The sequence below is a fragment of the Camelus ferus genome, chromosome 21 (assembly GCF_009834535.1).
Source record: "Camelus ferus isolate YT-003-E chromosome 21, BCGSAC_Cfer_1.0, whole genome shotgun sequence".
NCBI classification, from domain to species: Eukaryota; Metazoa; Chordata; class Mammalia; order Artiodactyla; family Camelidae; genus Camelus; species Camelus ferus.
Window position 1 is genome coordinate 20,756,073 of NC_045716.1, and position 16,567 is coordinate 20,772,639.

The 16,567-nt window shown below is 51.8% G+C and overlaps 1 protein-coding gene across 1 annotated transcript in view; it reads left to right on the forward strand.

Annotated features, from left to right (window-relative positions):
* ARHGEF11 (Rho guanine nucleotide exchange factor 11) overlaps positions 1-16,567 on the forward strand; it is a 95,910-nt gene that overhangs the window by 70,243 nt on the left and 9,100 nt on the right. The window contains 16 exon segments of the mRNA XM_032463980.1: positions 1,130-1,226; positions 1,388-1,510; positions 4,013-4,036; positions 5,182-5,326; positions 5,598-5,697; positions 6,484-6,513; positions 9,383-9,509; positions 12,249-12,428; positions 12,517-12,564; positions 12,787-12,974; positions 13,287-13,433; positions 13,719-13,798; positions 13,906-14,031; positions 14,594-14,711; positions 15,596-15,774; positions 16,345-16,420. Of these exon segments, the coding sequence (XP_032319871.1) occupies positions 1,130-1,226; positions 1,388-1,510; positions 4,013-4,036; positions 5,182-5,326; positions 5,598-5,697; positions 6,484-6,513; positions 9,383-9,509; positions 12,249-12,428; positions 12,517-12,564; positions 12,787-12,974; positions 13,287-13,433; positions 13,719-13,798; positions 13,906-14,031; positions 14,594-14,711; positions 15,596-15,774; positions 16,345-16,420 (1,788 nt within the window).

Here is a 16,567-nt window from a genome sequence, read left to right on the forward strand (position 1 = left end):
TTAGTCTCCTCTTGGTGCTCATCTTGCGTGGGGCCCTCAGGAGGCTCTAGGGAACAGAGAACATAGTCCCTGCCTTGGGCAGCCGTCCTCTGATCGGGGGAAATAGGGACAGTTCCTCCAGGACCCCTCACTGTAGCTTATGGACAAGCCCAGGCGGGACAGACTCTGCCTCTCCCTTGTCACGGGAGACACGACTTCGGAGGCAGGGGCTCATTTCTACCGATATTCTGTATGACCTCTCTGGGCCTTGGTTGGCTCATCTGTACAAAGAGAAGATGGGATTCCTAAGTCTGGTGACCAGCAGGATCCCTTGGAGACTGCTGCTTTAAAAATTCAGAAACCAGGGCCTCACTCCACCCCATCTGCAGAGTCAGAATCTCTGGAGTGTTTTTGTTCTTCTGCTTTTGTTTGTGTAAGCTCCTTACCTAATACACAGTGGGGACCCAGTGAGCCCGGTGACTGCTCTGCTCCCTTCTCATTCTCAAGTCATGAAAGTAGAAAGAAGAGCTGAGGGTGGCGGTCAAGAGGATGTCAGTCTGGGAGGCTGGTCACAGGAACTTCCTAGAGGTTAGACGTTCAAAGCTGCCTTCGAAAAGAGGTGCTTCACAGGCCTGGATGACAGGGAGGAAAGCTGAAGGGCACAGGGCTTGCTCCAAAGCAGAGTGAGGGGCAACCAGGGACTTGGCCTCCGCTGAGTGAAGCTAGACGCAGGGACAGGAGAGACATCTTGCAGTTTCTGATGGGGAGTGCTTGCCTTTTTCAGCCTTGTGAGCTGGGCCTGGGGCGATGGAGGGGGATGAGCCTCTTAGTTTGCATTTGATGTCCGAGGGCAGCATCTGGACACATCCAGAGAGGGGCCTTACTCTTTCCCCACTTAATGGAGCATAGAACGTCCCGAAAATGTTTTTGTCCTTGGTTTGGACTTGGACATCAGGATTCCAGTCCTGAATTCAGGAATGACCTGGTAGATCCAGGCCTCCTCCACTTCCTTTGGCTGACAGGAGGGCAGGGAGCCAGCCGCCCCTCCCGTGGCCACAGGGAGCTAGGAGGCTTTGAGATGCTCAGCAGTTGTAACCTCCGCCTCCCCGACATCCCTCCCCTTTCTGTCTTCCCTCGGCTCCCACCACAGACCTGCGCCTGCGGAGCAGTGAGGACATCCGCGCTGTTCTCTGTGAGGCTCAGGAGGCGGCCATGCCGGAGATCCAGGAGCAGATCCACGACTACAGGTTGCCCAGAGCCCCACCCTCCTGCTGTCTCCCCTCTGCCTCCTCGCCCTTTGTCTTTCCCCCATGGTGTGTATGTCTACGTTATGTGTGTACGTACGTGTGCCTCACTCTGTCAAGCATTGATGTACATTTGTTTCTTTCTCTGTGTCTCTCTGGCTCAGAACAAAGCGCACCCTGGGGCTGGGCAGCCTGTATGGTGAGAATGACCTGCTGGACCTGGATGGGGACCCTCTCCGTGAGCGCCAAGTGGCCGAGAAGCAGCTGGCTGCCCTAGGAGATATCCTGTAAGTCTCCAGTCCCACTCCCACCCCCTGAACATGCTGAACAGATTGACATAGTTTGTGGGTCTGTTTCCCAGCCTTTCCCCCTCTTCCACTTCTTGCCTGGTTTTCCTCCTCGAAAGATGGGGAGAGTCTGGCCCTCCTGCTGCATTTCTCAGGCTGGGGCTGCAAGAATTTCAAGGGAGTTGCAGAGCCCGGGGCTCCTGACAGTAATTTGATTGTTATGACAAACCACTGGCTCTAGCAACGCTGTGAGCTTTCTGCCTCCCCTGCCTAGCCTCTTCCTGACCGTTCTCCCTTCCCGCCGCTAAGATCGTATCTGATGCTGACGGTGAGAGCCATGCTGTGTGTCACCAGTGGATGCCATTCCTTCAGGAGACAAATAGAATGGACTGGTGAAAACTGAACCATTTTTAACTAATCACATCAGAGGACTAACCTAACTGAACTTCTTGAGAAGCTTCTGGCACAACTGCTGGCATTGCCTTTTTCCAGTCCTGTTTTTCTAAATTTTCCCAGGCACCTGGGATGACTCTGTGTTTTGTGGGAACCCTTCCAGATGTAGAGGTAGATTTTCACCCCAGCATTGCTTCTCCAAACAGTAGTTGTGTGACCTTGAACAAGCCATTTCATCTGCCTTGGTCTCATCTACAATAACAAAAGTTGGGCTCGACACTCTCTATAGTCTCCACTAATGCTGGTTTTTCAATCCAGCACATATTTATGGTGTCCCCTCTGGTGCTGAGCACTGTACTAGGCTCCTTGGGTACATTAGTGAACAAACACCGATGCTTATGGAGCTTATGTTATCTTGGGAAGAGAAAGCAGTATATAATAAATGAGTGAATTTTATCATTCCTTGGAAAATACTAAGTGCTGGCAGGGAGGGAAATAGAGCAGGCCGAGGAGGGTCAGGAGCACGTGAGCCAGTGGGTTGCAATTTTAAATAAATAGAGTCTCATTGAGAAAGTCACATTTGGACAGCTGAGAAAGAGGGGGGTAGTGGTCATCCTTGGGAACATCTTGGGGGAAGAGCACCCCAGGCAGAGGGAACAGCCAGGGCAAAGTAAGAATGTGCTTTGAGAAGCAGTGGGAGACCAGCGGGGCCAGAGCAGGGTGACGGCAGAGAGCAGGAGGACCAGCCTCACAGAGCCCGTGACTGACTGTTGTTTTTTCTCTCAGCGCATGAGGAGGCATTGGAGCCTTGACAGACTCGTGTGGTGGAAGCTGGTGGGAGAGCAAGAGAGGGTTCCAGACAGGGAGGTCAGTTGCAGGAATCCATGCAGCAGGGGCTCGGACCAGAGCAGTGGCCATGGAGGTTGTGGAAAGAGGCCACCTCTAGGTATTTTTTGACAATAAAGCCAACAAGGGGATTTTCTAAAAATTGATGTATACAATGTGAGAGAAAGAAAAATGAAAGACGACTCCATAGTTTTTACCTGAATGACTAAAAGGACAAAAGTGCCATCAGTCGAGTTAGGAACAACTGTGTGTGGAGCAGTTTGTGGTAGAAAATAAGGGGCTCAGTTTCAGTCGTGTCAGAATCTAAGATCTTCTGTAGACGTCAAACTGGAGATTCGAGTAGGCAGCTGCATATATGAATCTGGCATTTGATAAGAGTTCCAATTTGGGACTGAGACTAGATGAGGTCACGCAGGGAGGGCACGGTCTTTGAAAACAACCCTCCCACTCAGCCAAGCCCTAAATCTTTCTGGGCCTTAGTTTCCCTAGTGGTCAGATGGCTGTAATCACCCCAACCACTCCAGGGATGGAGGCAAAACCTGACCGAGCCTATTCTGAGATCATAGGCACCACAGTGCTATACAGGATTATTATTGACAGCATAGACACTGCTTATAATGGCTTCTATGTAAAGGAATGAAGCTTCAGCCTCGTTAAATGGAGGTATAGTACGTACTCATGGATTATTCTAAGTGTAAATATTATACATGTAAATAGCTTGGAATGCTGCTTGGCCCATAGTGAACATGCAAATATGAATCGCTGCTCCCATTTACCTCTTTTCTTTTAAATAGGTTCCTCTGAATCAGGTCTCAAGGAGTGATCTCTGCTCTCTCACTTTTCCTTTTGCCTCAGTGTCAGCCCAGCCCAGCCCTTCTAATTTAGTTCTAGGTGAACACAAGGAGGAACCTTGTCCTCCATAATAACTTCAGAAGCTGAAACAGATACCAAGCAAGAAGCTCTGTTTGCCACATTCCACTTGCTTTTAGCTAGAAGGACATCATCTTCATCGTCCTCATCCTTGTCATCTCTCTGTGTGAACTGACTCCCTCAAGGAAGTGAGAGCCCTCACCTCCTGAGCCCCAAGCTGGCTCCAGAGCTGAGACCAAGAGTCTGAGTCTGACCTTTTATCATCCTCTTCCCTCCTCCCTCCCCGCCACCCCCCTTTTTCTGAGAGAGAACTTACCCTCCTCCCAGTCTCCACACGGCAGACAAGCCTCTGCCTTTGCAATCTGAGTCATCTGTTCTTTCTTTTTGTTCCAGGTCCAAATACGAGGAAGACAGGAGGTGAGTGAGTCTGTGGTGTGGTTTCAAGGTGGGCAAGAATGGGGTTGAGCTACTGGGCTTTGCATCTCTGCCCACCACAGGGGAGTCCCCAGTGTCATAGGATCATGGTCTGTCCAAGTTTAGTTCCCAAGTGTCTATGTAACCATAAAGAAAGGGGGTCGTGAGGTCCAGGCCCTGATGCTTGAGGACCACTGCCTGGGACATGGGTCTCCTCAGTGAGAAGACACCAAGCCACCAGCATTCCCAGCATTCCCGTTCCTGAGCTCCTCTCCACCCACATTAGCCCTGTGTCTGCCTCCCTGCTTCTTTCTCTTAAGCCACCTAGAGAAGTAGCAGTGACAGAATCAGCCTGTGTTAGCAGCACCTACAGAGGGAGCTGGGGTCCTACATGTTTCCTCTCTTGGCACATTCTTCTTTTTTTTTTTGCAGCCTATATGCATCTCTGTTTCTCAGCAGCCAGTGTTCAGATGAGTATGCATTCTTTGAGCATACACACACTTAATAAGGGAGAGAAGATGGGGTTAGAAGTCTGTTTCAGAGGAGAGGAAAGCCAGGGCCAAAGCATTTGCTTCATTGAATCCACAAAGTGGGTAATCTGTCTGCTGAATTAAGAGCCAAATACATTTTTAAACACAGAGCTCTGGACAGTTTCATCTGTGGCAGTTGGAAGGTACCTGAGAGATCCTCTCCTCTTTTCCTCCCTGTACTGGGGCTGGGAGGTGGCAAACGCAGCTTACCTGTACTTACAGGGACGGACCAGTTGACATTTCTCCCCATCCCTTTGCCACCCCACCCCCCATGTATTATCTGTGGGCCTCAGCGGTCCTCCAGGCCTGCCCGTGGCTTGTCTGCTTGTTTTGGGGAACTGACATGTCCTTCCAGTGACCACTGTCCCCTGGTTAGGAAGAGCTCTCTGTAGGAAAAGAATATGGTTTTTCCGGGGAGTCGTGCCAGCCAAGGCTTTCGCCGGCTTCTGCCTGCTGTCCCATTTGAGTATTCCTGGCCTCCCTGAATGCCCTGGCCCTTCCCCACCCCACTGGGTGGCGGTGAGGAGACCCGGTGGAGCAGAGTTCTGGCCCTTCCTCCGGCTGGCAGGGACGTAACTCGCGCTTTCTGATTCACTGCCCTGGGTTCCTCCCTTACAGCGCCCCCATGGACTTCGCCCTCAATACCTACATGAGCCATGCGGGGATCCGTCTTCGAGAGCCACGACCTTCCAACACGACCGAGAAGGCCCAGTCTGCTCCTGACAAGGACAAGTGGCTTCCCTTCTTCCCAAAGACCAAAAAGGTGACAGAGCTTCCCTGCAAAGTCATCCTTTGGTGCAGTTATCTGCTTGTGCTGCTGCCTTTGGACGTGGAGTCATTGAGAATCCCCAGACTAGAGCAGCTGTCCTTTCCTCCAGTCTCAGGCCAGAAGCAAATGTGCCAGTTTAGGGGACAAGCATGAGTGTGCTTTCCAGTTACTTGTTTAGGGACAGTCTTAGGGTCAGTCGCAGGGTGATTAGTGACCCAGGCTGGGTACTGGGACCTTCCTCAAACCCTAGTGTCTCTTGTTTCAGCAGAGCAGTAATTCCAAGAAAGAAAAGGATGCCTTGGAGGACAAGAAGCGAAACCCCATCCTCAAGTACATCGGGAAGCCCAAAAGCTCCTCCCAGAGCAGTGAGTATTTCAGGAACAACCACCTTGGGCAGGGGTTCGGCCCCTTCACAGGCCAGTATGTTGGCGGAGGGTCTTCCTGTGCTTTTGGGAGCCACAGGCCCAAACTCTGAGACTGCAGCTTCCTCTCAGTGCTAAAGCATCTCCCCTTGCCACACTCAGTGCCAGCTCAGGTGGTACAGATAAATTCTTCAGAGCCAAGGAGGCTGTGCCAGTCCCTGGGTCTAGGAACTCAGAGCCAGTCATAGATACTAAACAGCCTTGCAGAGGAGTATTTCCGCCTTGGTACGATTGCCCTGTTGACAGCCAATGCCCCCTTCACCCCAATCCTTGGTATTTGTATATCTGAGGGCCTGTGTGTTGGGAGCAATTATGGGCCCTTGATGGAGGGTTTGAGTTACTGTTAAGCAGAACTAGATGGAAAGGGGGCAGGTTTATGACCCAGAGGCTCCCCTCATGCCATCAGTAACCCACACCTGCCTTGATCCTGCCACCAATCTCTTCCCAGCTGTGTTTCATCTGTTTGGAAGTTGCTGCTGGCCCTCCCAGTTGTTACCTCAAGACCCCAGGATTAGTCTTGGGAATCTGGGAAGGGCCTTGGAGTGGGCCTGCTGCCTTTCCTGAGATTGCTGCCTTGGGGGACGGGGGGCAGGAGGGGACTCAGCTAGATCAGCCCTGATTTTTACCACTACCTTTCATTTTCCAGCTTGATGTAATTTTTATTTTGACTCTTGAAACATTGATTTGACTTTTCATGGTTTACTTTTGTTTTTGTTTGTTTTCTTTTAGCATTTCATATTCCCTTGTCCCCTGTGGAAGGTAAAAGGACCATTTTCTTTGGGTTTTTCTTTGCATTAGCATTGAGTTTCCATTTCCCAAGTCCTGTCTGCCCTTCTTCCCTCTCCTTCTTCACCTCCTCCTGTCCTGGCTCCTTCCCTTTCCTCACTCCATTCCTCTTACATGTTCCTCCATGCTGCTAAAGCTCTGTGTGACACACACCCCTGCCCAGGGTCTCCCACCCTCACGCTGGGTGCCGGCAGAGGCCAGCCTTCTAGGCCCTCTGAGACTGTTCCACAGCCGAAGGCCTTTCTCTTCCCTTCTGTCACCTCTCCGTGGGTGAGGCTCCCAAAGCCCAAGGCTCTCTGTAAATGAGGGAAACCTTCGCATGTTGAAATGTCCTGCCCAGGTTCCTCAGGTTTTTGTTTTCAATGGAAATAATGACAAAAATCCCCATTTTTGAAGGTTACTTGGGGGTTTCTTTGGTAAATAATGTGTCTCTAACAATTTTTCTTTGGGGTATTTTAATTTCTCTCATCTTCTTTGCTTGAGCCCTTCACTACAGTACCTCCCATCTCTTTTGACTCTTAACTTTGCCAGCACAGTCACTGCTTCAGTTGAAAAGAACAACCCTAACGTATGTACATTAGAGGACCTAATATCTTCTAGAATCCATGAATAAAAGTAAATACATCTAATACACACTACCCCAAAGAAAGTCAGAACCTAGAACTGAGCAGGTTCATTTCCCATCAGTGAGGTCCCCAGGCATACAATTAAGTGATTAATATTTTCTAGGTTCTATCATAAACCCAGGGGAGAGATAGCAGTGAGATGCGATCAGGAAATTAATCTGTTGCTGTAATTCATTTTACATAAAGTAACAATTTAAAATAATCTTCAAAATTTTTTTTCAAGTTAAATTCCTAGGCTTGTTACGATATTTTAAACAATAAAAATAAAGAATTATTGGAGGGAAATCTATATAAAACAACGGAAAAAATAAAAGAATGGCCTTGAAATCCAGGCCCTTAGTTCTTAACACATACTTCCGCCTGTCCGCCCTGCCCGAGGCAGGCGTGAGGCAAGCAGCAGCCCTGCCCAGGCTGCTGGCCTTGTGTCAGCCCGAGAGTGGACAGGAACACCCAGGGTGGAACTGCCAATCCCAAGAGCAGGATAAGGGTGCTGGGTAGTCACCGCCTCTTTGAGGTGGATCTTTCTATTGTAATTTCACGACTTGATTTGATGTTCTCAAGTTCCCAGGACATCAGGCAAATCTGTATCTATATCTGAAGACCAAACACCCACCAAAGCTAGAAAGCCTCAGTATTGAGAGCTTTGCCGTTTAGGATCATCAGCTATTGCCCCTGTTTCTTAGTGAAAGTGTTTGATTGTTAGTAACAGTGTATAATTCACTTTTATTTATTTAGTTTCATTGGAGCCTCAAGGAGAGCAAAGGCTACTGGTGAAAACTTTATTCTTTTTCAAAATGTGTTTCTTTCTACCTGTTTTTTCCCCCTGTTCCTCTGGGTTATTCAGTTATACCAAATCTCAGGGCCACACCTGCTTCTTGTCACAGCTAGGGTGTAACTATGTCCCAGGAACAACTGGGCATTTTCCAGGTGGCCCATGTCAGAGGGAACAGTAGGCTCCGCCTGGGGTGTTCCCAGACTCCCGCATCATCACCCAGCCAGGGATGCACAGGGCCATGGCTGCACAGCTGACCCTGGCTCCTGCAGTTGCCTCAAGGCCCAGATGCACATTCAGTCTGGGACAGGTAGATCTGACCCTGATCTCCAAAATGGGAGTGATGGTAACAACCTCTACTTCTAACACATACACACAGCCACCTGATTTGCAGTTTTAGAAAAACATTACCTGTCTAAAGGATGTGAGCCTTGAAGAAACCAACTAAATGTTTCTCTGTTTCCTCTGGCTTGGAGATTTTCTCATGAATCTCCCGTTTAGAGACAGAGAGATTTGTAAGTTTGTGTTTGTTAATATTAGAATCTCTGGTTAGTGTGGTTAGGACCAGGGCCTGGTGCCCAGGGGTATTTTGCCTTCCTTCCCCGTCCCTCTTACCCTCCCTGTTGGCCCAGGCAGAGCAGCATCTCTAGCCCAGCTCCTGTGCTGATATCCTGGACCTGGAGCTGAGCTAATCGACTTTGAAGATGGGAGCCACTGAGCCCCTGGGCCTGAGCCTTCTTCTCCAGGGTCTCAACATGGCATCATCACCTGTGACTTTTTACTCTCTAACCTGCCCTTTCTGTTTCTTTGAACAAGAACAGCTCTCTTTTGTCTTAGCTTTGAAAAGCGTCTCCAATTTGAATGTCAGAGAGTGACATCTCTCCTCTGTTTCTTCTAAGACCCCCCTCACTGGTAATGAAGGGTGATTCTTTGATGATAGAGGCAGGGGTGGGGGTAGAAAGAACAGGAAGGAGAGTCAAGTTAAAAACAGAAATAGTGAACTCCAAAAGTAGTACAAATTTGAAAAATACTTGGTCTAATTTGGCAACATGACCAAATTCCAGGTAGTTGTGTTTTTGGTTTTCCTGGCTATTTTTTTTATGTATATATGGCTCTTGGGGAAAACCTGGTCAGGATTTTCAAGCATGAGAGTCATTGTAATAAAGAATGTGAGAGCCAGAAGAGATATCCACAGCAAATGTACTCCCAAACCCTCTCATTTTGCATCTGAGGGAAGAGTAGACCCAGAAAGGTGGGGGGACTGCCCGTGCCCTGCTGTGTAGTAGGGGAGCCAGGGCTCGACCCTGTCTCCCAACCCTCAGCCCCACGCTGTTCTCATCCATGCTTGCTCATCGCTGTCTTCTGGGCTAGAGGGGAGCGAGGGCCCTAAGAAGTCGTCCCCGAACAGGAAGCAGAGTGTCTCTCATTATCTTTCTGCTTCCAGTCAAACCAGGCAACGTGAGGAACATCATTCAGCACTTTGAGAACAATCAGCAGTACGACGCCCCAGAGCCTGGGACGCAGCGACTCTCCACAGGGAGCTTTCCCGAGGACCTGCTGGAGAGTGACAGGTAGCAGTGGCTGGACGGGGCCTGCCAGCTGCCCATGGAGGGAAGCGTGGGCTTGGAGCTTTGGAGCTAGGGTTTGATGCCAGCTACTTTACCCCCACCCCCACCCCCAGACTATAAGGCTCCCTCAACCTTCCCACCCAGGTATCTTCAGAAGAAGACATACTATATGTAGGTGATCAGGCCAGCCAAGGAGCGAGCAGGGCCCCTGACCTTCCAGTCTAAGAACCATATGCCTTTAAGCTTTCCTTTGGATTCACTCCCTGGTTATTCCAACGTCCCCACCCCAAGAATGAGCTAGACTATGTTATAAAGCAGCTAGTCGGAAAACCCTGAAGGACAAGGCTAGAGAAGACTACAGAGGGCCAAAGGGAAATCCTGGGAAGTAAGGAAGTCAGGCTAAAGCCGGTCTTCGGTGCCCATGAAGAAGCGAGCTAGAGATGAGATTCTGCTGGGTGCTTCAGAGGCAGACAATATAACCTGGGCATCTGATGTCCATCCTGGCAAAGAGATACAAAGGCCATTGATTCAAAACACGCTGCTCTTCTCCTTTCAAGAAGGAAAAGGGGAATTGAGGCTGTGGCATCTCTCATGTTCTCCATCTCTGGCCAGGTTCTAAGAGGAACCCTTCTTTGACATTGAAACATACTCTTGGACTTGTTCTTGATTGTGGCATGACAGCCATCAAGTCCTGTCTAAAATTCTACAGCCAGCACTTAAAGTGAAAACTGCCTGTAGTCAGAAACATCCTTGCAAATTCCTTAAGTCCCACCTGGTACAGTAAATGTGGCCTTATGTATACAAAAGTAGTTCTTGTGTGCACTCGCGTCTGATTGCTGCTGAGCTGGACTAAAGGCAGACACAAGTCAGTGTGTAGCAGCCCGGACAGGCAAAGCATTTCACCCCTGAAATAACTAGTTACCAAACTAGAAGTCAAACAGTCCTGTCTGTATGCACGGTTATTCCTTTCTGTTTATACTAAGCCTTTGTAGGCTTAATACATATTAAAAGATTTTGCCATAGTGAGAATTAACAAAGGTTTAGGGAAGATAAAGGTTAGATTTGTGTGGGGGTGGGAGGTTAAGTTCTAATATTACTGGGTAAATTAAATATACAGATGATATGATTGCTGGGGTAGACATGATCCTACAGATGTGCAAACATACAATTATAAGATATCAACATTTGGAGAAAATATTTGACACCATTTGCAAACTTGTATTCTTGAAGTTGTTCAGTAAATTTGCCCTAAGACATTCATTAGGATCCTAAGTCTACTCTCAGCAGAAGCATTTGGATTTGATGATTATAAGCTCGCCGACAGTGTTAGGAGAAATGGCGTCAGCGGCAGGGAGGGTCAGAGGTTGTGGGAGAAATTAACCAAGGGTAACAGGCCCCCGAATCTAGATGGCAGTACTCTAGGCATTTTTGGTCAGAGGTGGGTTCTAAGCCTCCTTCCTTGGTGAGAGTGTTACTCACTTCTGGGTCCTTGAGAGAAGGTGCTTAGCCCTGCGGCCCTAGTAGCCTCATTGCACGAGGTTTGTTGCTCTGTGATGTGCCATGGGCACTGGGAAGGTGTTTTGAGTTAGCGTGTGTTGGAAATGTGCGAGCAGACTCTAGGGGGTGAGTTCAGTAGGTCATTAGCTGGCAGTGTAGTTTCTGACCCTGAAGACAAACCCTCAGGACCCAGGGGGAGCTGCATTTAGATCCTCCCGCAGTTCAGAGAGACTTGATGAATGGAGACCAAGCCATTTGGCTCCTTCGCTGCAGCAACCTGCTGTGCTATTAAGAGCCCTCCAGACTCTCCAGGCCTTCTGTGGTCCTAGAGGCAGAGCAGGATGCAGATTAGTAATAATGTCAGCAAAGATCCAGCCCAGCAGGGCCACGGGGGGGAGCCACCATCCTGGGGCAGCTAGGGGTCAGAGACGCCAGCTGTCAGAGTGCTGATGCACTGCAGGACTCAAAAAAGAGCGACTCCGAGTCGTCAGCACCTCATCAAGCCCCACAGACACTCAGTGGCCAAGCATGACAGGCCAGGGAGCAGGTTCCTGCCCATCGGTAAACAGGCCCCTGTAAGCACCCTCCCAAGCTGCCCTTCTCCCAAGAGGGGACTGGAAGCCTAGGAAGGATGCTGTCAGGATAAGAATGGAAGAAATCCACATCACAGCTGGAGGGCTGGGAATCCAACAGCAGATAGGATTTTCTGACAGGGAGAAAGCTAAAATGATGTGTGGACATAACGCCCTGCTTCCCTCTTAGAAGATGTTGTAAAAGGAGAGCTCCACCTCAGGCAGAGTCTAGGACTGGAGCTGACCTGATCCAAAGCAGAGGGCAAGGTGGACTGGCCACGAGACAGCCCGGGGTCAGGGAGAATGGGGCCCGGTAGTCGCTGGAGTTTGGCGTCCACAGCTCTCCTGACAGGCACTCGGGGTCTTTGGTATCTGGACCCCCCACAAGTCTGATTCTGTTAGTCCCAGATTTCACCCTCCTGTTAGGATCCCTTCCTGACCAGTCATGAGGAAGGTGAGAGGCTCTGTCCGTCAAGCTGGGCTGGGGAGAGGGAGGAATGCAGAGCAGCAGAAGCGGCTTGTCTCTGAGCAGCATCTGCCGCCGGCTGTTTGGGTCCTCTGGGTTTGGTGTTTGGGGAGGAGAGCCTGCAGCACTGACGCACCCTTGATATGGGGCTGCAGGTAAAAGCTGGCCAGATGTAAGACCCCAAGGTCTCCTGCCCTTTCCCCTCAGTTCGCGCTCAGAAATCCGCCTGGGCCGCTCTGAGAGCCTGAAGGGCCGGGAGGAGATGAAGCGGTCCCGGAAGGCGGAGAATGTACCCCGCTCCCGCAGTGATGTGGACATGGACGCTGCTGCCGAGGCTGCCCGCCTCCACCAGTCAGCCTCGTCTTCTGCCTCCAGCCTCTCCACCAGGTGAGCGGGGCTCGAGGGGCTCAGCGCACTGATGTCTCGGGACCAGGCTGGGGCAGAGGGTTGCTGAGAGTTGACATTTTCTTCACAGGTCTCTTGAGAACCCAACCCCTCCCTTCACCCCCAAAATGGGCCGCAGGTGAGTAATGGGTGAGATGGTGCCTCTGTTAGGTATCCGTGTCCCAGCCATGCTCAGCTGCACCCCCCCACCTTCCAGCGGCTGGTTGGTTGGGCAGCTCCCCTTCATGGCCCGCTGGTTTCCCATGGGCCTGGGGCAAGCAGGTTGGGCAGGAGAGGGAAAGACAAACACCGTGTTTGAGTTCTTCCTTTGAGTGATGCCAAGCTGCCTGTTTTCCCCCAGGAGCATTGAGTCCCCCAACTTGGGGTTCTGCACAGATGCCCTCCTGCCCCACCTCCTGGAAGATGATCTGGGCCAGCTGTCTGACCTGGAGCCAGAGCCAGATGCCCAAAACTGGCAGCATACAGTGGGCAAGGATGTGGTGGCTGGGCTAAGCCAGAGGGAGATTGACCGGCAGGAGGTCATTAACGGTGAGCACCGGCTCCACCTCCCCCGCTTGCACTCTGCCTTGTGTAGGAACGGGTGGAGAGCACCTCAGATGCAAAGGGTGGTAGAGAGAAAATAAGGTGGGGCCCTGGGGGCGGGACCAGTCCGAGTTGCAGCTCCTGTAAGGGCCACCTCAGTTCTGGCTCCTGGGGAGAGAAAAGTTGACACGCTATCTGAAACCAGCACTCAGTTCCCCCAAAAGTACAGTAGTTTGGGGGTCACAGTAGTGATTCCAGATCCTTGCTGATCGATCTCCTCCACGTCTTTCTGCCCTCCTTGACACTACCCCGGCTCAGAGCTGTTTGTGACAGAGGCTTCCCATCTGCGCACACTCCGGGTCCTGGACCTGATCTTCTACCAGCGAATGAAGAAGGAGGGCCTGCTGCCCCGGGAAGAGCTGGCTCGGCTCTTCCCCAACCTGCCCGAGCTCATCGAGATCCACAGTGAGGAGCCACCCTGCCTTCCATCCTCCCTTCCTGACCCCGTCCCCGGCCAGCCTTCAGGTTTCTGATCCAGTTTTGCCCACATGCCAGGCGCCCCGAGCAGATAGCCCTCACCAGTCCTCTCTGGCGGGAGAACCTGCTGTTCAGCCTGAAGCCAGCACTACAGCTCCCCACTGGGTGAAATGACTTTCAGACCCTTCCCCGTGGTCAGATCCCTCCTCTTGTCTCAAAGGGCCTGGCAGCATGGCTCAACCCCAGGCACTTCTGTCTTTTCTCCTTCTCCAGATTCCTGGTGTGAAGCCATGAAGAGGCTCCGGGAGGAGGGCCCCATCATCAAAGAAATCAGTGACCTCATGTTGGCTCGGGTATGGCTGCCCAGGGCCATAGGATGTGGCGGCGGAGGAGGTGGCGGGGAGCTGGCCTGGGCAGCGGTGTGAGCCCTGAGCCATATGCTGTCCGTTCTGCCCCTCAGTTCGACGGCCCTGCCCGGGAGGAGCTCCAGCAGGTGGCCGCGCAGTTCTGCTCCTACCAATCCATAGCCCTGGAGCTGATCAAGACCAGGCAGCGCAAGGAGAGCCGGTTCCAGCTCTTCATGCAGGTGTGTCCTCAGCCTCCCCTCAGCGCCACTAAGAGCAGCCAGATCGGTCACAGCTTGGTAAAGCTGAGAGGAGAGTTAACCGGTTCACCCAGGCTCTCCCGAACTCCCCTCCTGGCCCCCAGCTCCAGGCACCTTGACCCCTCCTCTCTACCAAGGAGGGTAACCCAGCAACTACCTGCACCATCCACATCCTCCCTCACGCCCCCTCTTCAGAAACACTGACACATACCCACTCTCAAGACAAGATGCGACTAGCCGTCAAAAAACCCGCTGACCTGCTAGTGCCTGTATGTGCTTAGATGGATCTCAGTTTCCTTATCTATGAAGGGGGAATAACACCTGCTCTATGTGGCTTGTTTGACCGTTTCCCTTTCCTGGGCTGTTGTCTCCCTTCCCCCACCAACCTTTGCCTAAATACGTAAGCAAGAAGCTGCCACCACCATTGCTGAGTGACCCTCTGGGAATAGGACCTATTTGGCATTTGCACACTCCCCGGGTCCTGAGCCCATAAGCCAGCTCCTCCCCCAGCTTGACATCTTCCTCTGTGCCTCCTTCCATCTAGGAGGCCGAGAGCCACCCTCAGTGCCGGCGGCTGCAGCTTAGAGACCTTATCATCTCCGAGATGCAGCGGCTCACCAAGTACCCGCTGCTGCTGGAGAGCATCATCAAGCACACGGAGGGTAGGGCTCGCACACAGCTGGCGGGGGGGCCGCAGCCCACAGCGCACACCCTTCTTCTGGCACTGCCCTGCTTTGTGACCTTAGCAAGTCACTTGATCTCTCTGGTCTTCGGGGTCTCCATCTTTGAGTTGTTATCAGTCTCAAAGAAGATAACAATTGTAAATACGCATTGGCAAAAATAAGGTGCTCAGGAGCAGGAGGAGGTAAGGGCTGCCTCACCTGAGTGGGGCTTTTTTGTGCAGATGAGAGGAACGCATCTGAGAGGACACAGGTTGACACACGGGGGCACCTTGGCTTCTCCAGTGATCATGGTCCCACACCAGAGGCCATGTTTGGACTGTAGCCCTGTTCATCCCCGCTGCTGCACAGAGATAGATGTGCAGTGCACAAAAGATAGAGCTGTGCACGGCTACTCTGGAGGCATAGGGGGGCCATGCTCAATAGGGGGTCTCGCCCCAGGTGGTCCCTGACCCTGGGATCCTGAGCACCTTTCACGACCCTCAAATCTGGGACGTTGGAGTCAGGGTGTAGAAGTGGAAGAATCACAACCTGTTTTGACCAGGTGTCCCCAGAGGGAGGCAGCATCATTGCCATCACCCACAGTCCCTGTTCCTGTCCCCCACACCTGTAGAGCTGGCGGTGGGCTAGGCAGGAAGTCCTGGGAGCTATCAGTGTCTTCAAAGCAGTGGTCTGAAATTCAAGGACCCTCAGTATAAGCTAACCTTACACGTAAGGTCCAAGTTTGGCAAGGATGGCGTATCTACACCCATATCTGCTGGTTTGCCACAGGCCAGTCACCCTGGCTGTAAGTAGCCAGGCATTATCGGGCTCTGACAGACGTCTCAGGCTGGAGCCCCTAACCACTTCTCTACCCCAATTGGTAGGTGGCTCCTCTGAGCACGAGAAACTCTGCCGGGCCCGGGATCAGTGCCGGGAAATTCTCAAGTACGTGAATGAAGCAGTGAAGCAGACAGAGAACCGGCACCGTCTGGAGGGCTACCAGAAACGCCTGGACACCACCTCCCTGGAGAGGGCCAGCAACCCCCTGGCGGCGGAGTTCAAGGTAGGAGGCCGAGGCTGCAGCGCCAGCAGCCCCACACACACGTACGTGCTTTGTGGGCATCCTTAGGAGCAGAACTCTGGTCAGGACCTAGCGAGTGTTGGGGGCAGGAGACACGGGCCTGTCTGTGATCGGGTGGCCTGATGGGGCCCTGGAATACATACTGCCCCAGTTACTACTGCCACCCCATCCCCAGATAGACAAGGGCGGACAGCCCTGCCAACAAAGGCTAAATGTTAGAACTTAGCTTGAGAGAGCGGGGGATGGGAGTGAGGACTCAAGATAAAGACAAAGGTCATTTGGGAGGAAATAAAGCTGCACGGATGGGCTGGTGAAGCAGAGAGTGGTCAACGGAGGTGGAGAGACCCCATCCAGAGCCATTGGTTTATCTCTCAGCACAGCACATGGCGCATGACTTCATAGTTGTCTTTTTACTTGTCTGCGTCCCCCACAAGAGTGTGAGGACAAGGACTGTTCTTTGTTGACTGCTGATCCCAGCAGCTTAGCACAATGACCGGCACAGAGTAGGTTCTCAGATACTTGTTGAATAAATGGATGGTATCCCCTTAACAGAGCCTGGATCTTACAACCAGGAAGATGATCCATGAGGGGCCCCTGACCTGGAGGATCAGCAAGGATAAGACCTTGGGTAAGTGCCAGAGGGCTGGGGCTGAGAGGGAGCCTGGGGGATTGCCCTGGGGCTCTTCTTCTCTGGATCATAAACCCTGGAACCTGGTGCTCAAACGGGGCAGTAAGGTGGCCACCAGGGAGGCAGCTTGAAACATGACTGGGCGTG